This window comes from Gavialis gangeticus, unplaced genomic scaffold, assembly GCF_001723915.1.
Source record: "Gavialis gangeticus isolate Ggan-Ray unplaced genomic scaffold, GavGan_comp1, whole genome shotgun sequence".
Taxonomy (NCBI): Eukaryota; Metazoa; Chordata; order Crocodylia; family Gavialidae; genus Gavialis; species Gavialis gangeticus.
In genome coordinates, this window is record NW_017729004.1 from 61120383 (window position 1) to 61128633 (window position 8251).

The 8251-nt window shown below is 43.4% G+C and overlaps 1 protein-coding gene across 1 annotated transcript in view; it reads left to right on the forward strand.

Moving 5' to 3' along the window:
- GLCCI1 (glucocorticoid induced 1) overlaps positions 1 to 8251 on the forward strand; it is a gene marked incomplete at its 5' end in the record, with an annotated part of 95980 nt that overhangs the window by 44721 nt on the left and 43008 nt on the right. Inside the window, 2 exons of the mRNA XM_019507979.1 lie at positions 308 to 394; positions 6988 to 7104. Coding sequence (XP_019363524.1) covers positions 308 to 394; positions 6988 to 7104 — 204 coding nt within the window. The remainder of the gene's footprint in view (positions 1 to 307; positions 395 to 6987; positions 7105 to 8251) is intronic.

Below are 8251 nucleotides of genomic sequence, written 5' to 3' on the forward strand. Positions count from 1 at the left end.
CCAAAAAAACCCTTCAGATTTTTCTAACCTCTACAGTTATCACCCACCCTTCTGATCTGGGCGGTGGCAAATGAATCACAATATTGAGTGATACAGTTATCCATATTTTCACTGATTATACTTTTTTTGTCCTCTTTTCCTTTTTATATGCACAGATTTTGAAGTGTGCACTGACATACTTGTGCAAAAATATCAAGTGTTTTTAATATTGCTAAAAGATGAGGTGAATAAATTGTGCCAGAGGCTGGTGTTTTACACTATAGCTTTGATATAATTATCAAAACACATATTTGATCTTTATTCTTAGACACCTACCTGTTGGGCAGAAGAAGGATCAGAAAAGCGATCGCATCAACGGTCAGCTTCATGGGGGAGTGCTGATCAACTAAAAGAGGTGAGTCATTTTGTGTGGCGGTACTTGTATCTGTGGTACAAAATACATTTTTAAAAATGTTTTGCACTACTGCTTTTAGCCTTCAAAGTCTGTGTACTTGCACTTTCTCCCATCTCCTGCTGATTTTAACTAGGTTCAACTCTCATATAGAGGTGATTTCAGGGCTGTTGACTGCCAGCCTTCTTTCCCAGGATGCATTTTTATTCCAGAAGTAGTGTAGAACCCAGCTCTAAGCTACTGAGAGATTGCCTTCCACTTGCCTGGAATACTCAGCTGGTACTGTCTGCTTTCCCTTGTTTTGCATTAATTCTGTGGCAGAAATGAAGAAAGTAGTGACCAGGATTATAGCTCATTCTGAATTTGAAATACCATATATGGTTCAAGATAGAGGAACCCCCTCATGTCCATGGTAGAAAGGGAAGTCTTTCTAGTGCAGAACTGATGCAGCTGCTTGGAATACTGTTGAGTTGTAGGCATCCTGTTACTAGAAATATATAGACAAGCTAGAAGGAATTCAGCCAAAAATTAAATAGCTGTAGGAATTAAGTTGCAAGAAAACTTTAGGTACAAAAAATGTTCTTTGATCCATCTGAGAGGCAAAACTGCTTGGTCTTAAGTAGGGTACTTTCTGCTGTTACCCAAGGATTGTAGCCAAGTGCTATGGTTGGAGCTCTCTAGCTTGTCCTATATCAGATAGTTGGGGTAGTCTCCAGTCGCTCCTTGCCAGGTAGGCATTACTGTTCTTGAATGTCAGCATTCTTCACTCACAAGTGGTGAGTGCAGGACGCTGTCAGAATAGAATTTTCTCTCATTCCTATAGGTAACCAGTATTCTGAGGCCACTGTTCTGCTGGTACACTTAGTCAGGGCTTGAGAGTAAGAGATGCCATGAAGGGGAGGTTCTTTTTAGGATAAAAAGTTAGATTAATTTGTTATAGGTGGGGAACCAAAGCACAGAGATTTAAGGTCAAATGTGTCTACCAGTGTTGGGGATCCAGTATGAGACCCTTTCAACATATATTTTTGTGTGTATTTAGGTTTTGTATAGCACCGTAGGCCTTTAAAACACAAGTGCATTGTCTTTTGAAATGATCATTTGACTACTTTTGCAGATTGAAACTCATTTGTCTCAAGATGGATATCCAGAAAGTGAGGGTGCGCACTTATTATTGACTACTTCTGAAAATGTTTTAAGTTACTTGTGTAGCAATACAAAGGAACTCTGGGGGAAAGGCTGAGAAAATCCTGGCTGTTGATGTTGTCTTGTTTAACTGTAAGAGCATCCTTTTAATTCCTGCAATTCTTCCCAGTTTGAGGGGAAATAAGGCAGTGGTCTTGCAGCAAGCAGCTTCTTTTTTTGCAACACATCTTAATTAATTATCAATATTGGAATCTTGAGATATCTAACACACCTTTCTTGTATGGGTTAATGAAGTAATTCAAATTTGTCAGGCTTCTGGTGGTCAGGGGCTGCACCCCCTCTTCCCCCAATTTGTATGGTGCAGTGGGCATCCTCTATTTTTCCCACTCCCCTCTCAAGCTGCACACTACTACTGCCCTGCATGCCATGCCACATCATTCAGACAACTCTACACTGCACAATGCAGCGTTTGTGGATTCCTCCTCAGTCATGGGAGAAATGGGGCTGTGGGGTCCTCCAGCTTGGAGGCTGCTTCATACCAACCCATGGGGGAAGGCCAGAGGAGAGAGGGGGAGCTTGAAGATGCTTGCAGGAGCAGCACCTAGAGTAGTAAAAAGAGTGGCACCCGCACTGGGAGCCTGAGGACCAAGGGGTAAATCTTTTAGGGACTGTATGTGACCCAGAGGCTGTCAGTTGGACAGCTCTGAAGTAACCAATAACAGCCCTAAGTTGTCATCCTCTTTGTGCCTCAGTCCTTTAGAGGAGGATCAGAAATATTGCTGTTAGGTTCATAGGATCATAAGAAAGTAGGGCTGGAAGGGACCTCACCAGGCCCTTGCTCAAGGCAGGTTTGTCCCTGAAATGGTCCCAGCCACCCCAGCATGTCTGTCCTGCTCTTTAAAATTTCAAAGGATGAAAATTCCACGCCTTTTTCAATATTTGACCATCCTCAGTCAAAAAGTTCCTCCTAATTTCCAACATAAATTTTCCACTGCTGCAGCTTGAGGCTATTGCTCCTAGTCCTGCCCCGTATAGCCACAGCTAAGTCCATCTCCATCCTCTCTATAATTACCCTTCAGGTGTTTGCAGACTGTTATCAAATGCCTCCTGGGCTTTCTCTTTGCCAGACTAAACAGCCCTAGCTCTTTTTTCAGCCTTTCCTCCTAAGTTTTGCTTCCTAGGCCCCTAATCTATTTTTCTTGCTCTCCACTGGACTCTTTCCAAACTGTCCCCATTCTTATTGAGCTGTGGGGCCCAAAACTGGACATAGTATTCCAGGTGAGGCCTCACCAGTGCTGAATAGAGTGAACGAATCCCTTCCTTTTGATTTTTGCAAGTGACATGCTTCTCTTGATACAACCCAGAATGCTGTTTGCCACCCCCCGCTTTTTTTTCCTGCAACAAAAGCAAATGATAAACTCCTATACAACTTATGATCTGCTGTAACCCTCGCATCCTTTTCTGTAATATGGCAACCTTGTCAGTTTTTCCCCAGGCTGTCTTTGGGTGCGCAATGTATTGTGTCCCAAGTGCAGGGCGTGGCACTTGTCCTTGTTGAATCTCATCTGATTGATTGCAGACCACTTCTCTAGTCTGTGCAGATCATTCTGGATCGTAACTTTGCCCTCCACGCACAGATTTATCACATCCACAGTTCTCTCATGCAACGAACCTTTCACTTCTTCATAGAAGGTTTATGGGGTTGGTCTGTGATGCCACATAGTGCACATTCAGCTGTTCTCTGCGCTGCAAGGGAGCAGTGCAGGGGCAAGGGGGTTTCATCCAGGAGTCAAAAAACTGCTTTAAAAAAAAAAAAAAAGCAGTGTGGCGCATGTCAGGGCAGTGCAAATTGCTCAAAACTGGAGCCACACTGCAGCTGCCAGCTAGGCCCTGAGCAGCAGGATTGCCACTCCTGCAGCTCTAGGAGGCCCCTAAGAACCCAGGTAAGGCTACTGGGGACAGCACAGTGCTGGGGCCAGCCTTCCTTACCCCACCTGGTGTAACCTGCTGTGTGCCAGAAGGCATGTGGCACAGGCATTCCACTAGTTGTGCACCACCGCTAGTTGTTCCCAGGGAACCAGATGTCCACGCTTGTGTGGACGTGGCCCTGGAGTGCATCTCATTTGGGCCTATTGATTTGAAGCTTCTAGCTTTGGAAATCCTTACCTGTTCTGCCACTACTCTAGGCCAAGGGTGCTCAACATCTGGCATGTGGAGCCTTGGAATCCATCTTCCAGGGCTTCCCCCAGGTCAGAAAATTTGGCAGTAGGGGAACAGTGGCCATTAATACAGCAGCCCCCACCTCCACTGCCAAACTCCTAAATCCCAAGCCCTGTATGGCTCGTTGGAGCCTGGCTGTACTACACCCCACCTCCCCTGTGGAGCTGGGCCATGCTTCCTTTCCCCTTCTGGGCTGGGTTGGGGCTGGGTTTCCCCCCTCCGTGTGGCCAGATGGTGCCCACTGCCCACTGTGTGCCTGCCCTGGTTGCTGCATAGGGACCACCAGCCAGATCCAGCCTATGGATAGATCAGACACTGTCCACCAGGCCTGCAGAGGAGGAAGGTAGAGCACCACTGCTTCAGGCTTGTTTGTCTCCTTTCCTGTCTTTGCTGACAACTGTGCTCATCATAGCTGTCGCTATTTGTGAAGACTGAAACTAAAAGAAGCATTAAACAAATACTTCAGCCTTCTTTGCATGCTTTTTCTTCTGAATGTTTTTTTAATTGCATGCTTGCTAAAAATGGGTTCTTTTGGATGCAATTCCAAGTCCTGAGAGGGAGTTTTTTCTTAACGATTACAAATCTTGATTATTCTAGCTCTCTGAGTGTGGTGGCTTCTTCCTTGACCTGTCTAGTCTGAACCTATCCCAATTCTGTCTTTACTGTCTTCCTCATCCTAGTTCCCTTGCCAATGCTATTTCCTTTTCCTGGGATGGTTGGGCTCCTTTTCCCAGTGTACCCCAAGTACCTTTCCCAGCCATTCCCAGTTCTTCTTTTTTTGGCTTCTAGCACACCCAGACCCAGTCTACTAGTTTCTCATCTGTTCTGCTTTGATAGCTGTTTATCAGTCTCTCCCTGTTTTTTCTCTCTCTGCCACCAACTTCTGCTCAGCTTCTTTACCCAGTTACTTCCAGTCTCTACTGTGGCGCTTGTTGTCTCTTTTGCATTCAAGGTATTCTTCTTTCTTCCTCCAGCCTGCTTGCTACTTAATGAATGGGAATCTCTAATAAAAAGAGAGAGTTTCCCTTTTCTTAGCTCTTGTATTTGATATCCATAGCTGCTAGGAACAGCAATTACAAGGGTTACTCCATGCTTAGTAGGAGTATGTGAAATGGGCTGTATTCAATTCGGATTTGGCCCAAACTGGGGACAGTGATTTGATTCATTGATTTGGATCACTGTCCCCAATTTAATGTGGCCAAATCAGAATCTGAAGTTTTGATGCTGATTTGGAGAATCAGCAATTCAGCCACAGACTATTTTTTTTTTCCCCCCCAAAAACCTCGAGGTACCAGGCATGGCTCATGACTGCTGTGATGCTGAGTCAGATGGAGCATCTCATAGAAGTGTGGGGGGCTCCCATCATGCTCGGCGGTGAACCCAGCAGTGGACCAGAAGTACTTCTGGTCCACTTCTGGGTCTGCCACTGAGTGCACAGGGGCCACCTCTGCATCCCACCTGGTTTGATGATTGGCTGCTGAGCATGATCCTGTGGGACTCTCCATCCACCCTGCCATCACAGCATTCGTGAGCTGCCTGGTTTCTTGAGGTATGTAGAAAAAACATTTAAAGATGTGTCTATATCAGAATCGTCAAATCTCTCCGAATCGATTTGGTGGGTTCCAGTTCAATCTGGAGAGATTAAAGGGTCTCCTGATTCTATTCGGAGATTCGGCCACCGTATTGGGCCGAATCTCTTGCCGAATCAAATTGGGGATTGAAGCTTCACACAGCACTGATGCTTAGCTTGTGCAGGATTGGATAAGGAGCTTGCTCAGTACAGATAAAGTTGCTTGAGATTTTAACTGTCAGACTCTTAATATGTTTCTGTTAAGTACATGCAAACTACATTTTTATAACTTTTTATAATTTGACTAGATTTACATAACTTTCACTAGAACAGCAGAATGCACATTCCTGACCCAGGCTGTGCCATGCTGACTTTCAAACCCTTGCTCCCAAATATGGGATGCTGGAGCTTTCCAGTAAAACAGTTTTTTAAATAAGATTTTTTTAACATATCTGCAGTGGTCAGTTCTCTAAACACCACTCCAGACATGGGCAGATTCCCCAACCTGAAAATTATAGCCTGAATGGTTAAAATGTGTGTCAAAGTTGTTAGTAACCAAAAACAAGGAACTACAGTACTAGAGGAAAGTATAAACTCTGCTAGGCAACTGTTTGTTATGAAAAATGTAATGCCACTTTGCATGTGGATTTTTAATTGTGTTCCTTAGGTGCTTGGCTGTAAGCAAACAGATAGCTGTTTACATTTTTCATGCTTTGAGTGGTCAGGTTAGTTTCTGGTTTTTTGTTTTGGCAGTTATGTTAATTCTTAGCTTTTTGATTTGGCAGGTACTGTGACCTAAACAAATATTTGTAAACAGATTTTTTTAAACTACTTTTGGTAAGAGATGGGTGCGTAATGTTATGTATGTTTAAATTAGTTGGTGATACAGTGTTGGAGAGTTCTAACTGAAGAGTAAAATCAATATGTGCATGAAGCATTTTAGGGGGCATTTAAAACTATTTTATTGAATATATAGATAAAAGACCCCAAAATTAAGCACATGCACTCTAGTCACCTGAAAATGGCCACTTAAATTGGTGTACTCTTGAATTAATGACTGAAATATAAAGTAGGATACTGTTTTTCCTAAAATACTTGAGTAATATCATTAATACTAAAACAGAAAAGTAAGGGTTTTGTTTTTTTCCCCTTAAGTTCTAGATCTTAGACAGTCAGTTGATTGAGGAAAAGTATGTAATCTGCAGGTAAATTCTGGTGCTCGTGCGCCAAGAAAGTCATCAGGCATGCTTCTATATAAAATGCTTTGGAAAATGAGACTTTTTTTTTTTCCCTTACAGCCACAGTGCTGCTTTATATGTAAAAGTATAAAACAAGAGTTCACAACATGTAGTTTCTCAGGGTGACAGGGCAATCCTAGTGGCGTGACACTGTTGCTTATTAAGCCACTCGATTTAAATAAAAAAAAGGATTTAAAATGCAAATCCTGCATGTGTCATTTTTGTTTGGCAGTTAATCTATACTTGCATGTGCCATCTAGTTTCCCACTTGCAAAGGTGCTGAGGTTTTGCATCTGATCATGGAGGTCACCCACTGGAAACTAAACTTTGCAAGCGGCCCTTAATAAAATGGGAGTTGTATGCCTCTTTGTATAAGGAGTTGTCTGTGTCAAACCTCATCTTATCTTCATTTTGCCTCTTTTCAGCAGATTGCCAAATTGAGGCAGCAGCTCCAACGCAGTAAACAGAGCAGTCGTCATAGTAAAGAGAAAGAACGTCAGTCTCCTCTCCATGGCAACCATATAGCAATCAGTCAGACTCAGGTAAGCAGGCCCTGTTTATATCAGCGGTTACTCTCTTCATCAGAACTGAGCAAATATACTTTTGTCTTTTTCCATTTGACTTTTCTTTCGTTTGCATTTTAAGTAATGTTAGAAAAGCTAAGCAGGGCATACCATGGTGCAGTGTGGGGACCCCATGCTTTCTATCAAATAAAAAAAGCATAACCCCATGCTTTTTATCAAGTAACAGAAGGAATTGAAGTGATAACAGCTGAAACTTTCAGGAAACATTTGGAAGCAGCTGTTTAAAATCTCTTCTGTGTGGTGAGCAGTAGCAAAGATTTCAGGGGGTGAGCTGTAGAGTCTGCTTTATCTTCTTACCGCTATCTGACCACTGCCAGTTAATAAACTGAGAATGCTAAATCCTTCTGGCAGTTCTGGACTTCCTTGAAGTGCTGTTGCCTTCAAAACCAACCTTTTATAGAGACCCCTTTTTAAAATCTGCTATTCTTCCAAAATATGCGTATCCACTACCTGTCAGTGGTGGGAACAGCATCCCAGGGAGAGCTGAGGCATCCCTAGGTACTGTTGTCCTTTATCATTTTGGATTACTGCCAATGAGATGTTTGGAACTACTAGTTCTAGGGATAGCTTTTTCACAGACAGCTGTCTGTGAAGTCCTCACCTTTACATATCCTCAGGACTGTAAAAGGTCCCAGAAATAGGGTGGCCCTATGACCTGTTTGGCCAGGACACTGCTAATTTGACTGTTTTTGCTGCAAAGAAAGCCACCAGTTGGCTTGTATTCAGCTTATGGCCTACTGCAACTCCCAGGTCCTTCTCTGCAGAACTACAGCCTTCCTAATCATTCTTCAGTCCATGTGTATATCAGTAAGCATGGTGGCACTCTCTTCTATGCCGCCTTTTGGTCTTAGTGCTGCTAAAAGTTGTATGCAGTGGTGGATACATCCTCTGGGTCTTTAGAACATAAGGCAAGTCTCCCTAAATCAGAAGTGGGAGATCAAGAACTTGCATCCTGCAGAGCATCTTCTCAGACCAAGGCCTCCAGAGATCAAAAAGATGAGCAATAAAAAAAAGTGTTGAATCTTCAGTCCTAGTGGGGCGCCTTCCCTGTCTAACATCTTCCTAATTCTGTAGACAGTCTTTTTTTTTGGGGGGGGGGGGGGGG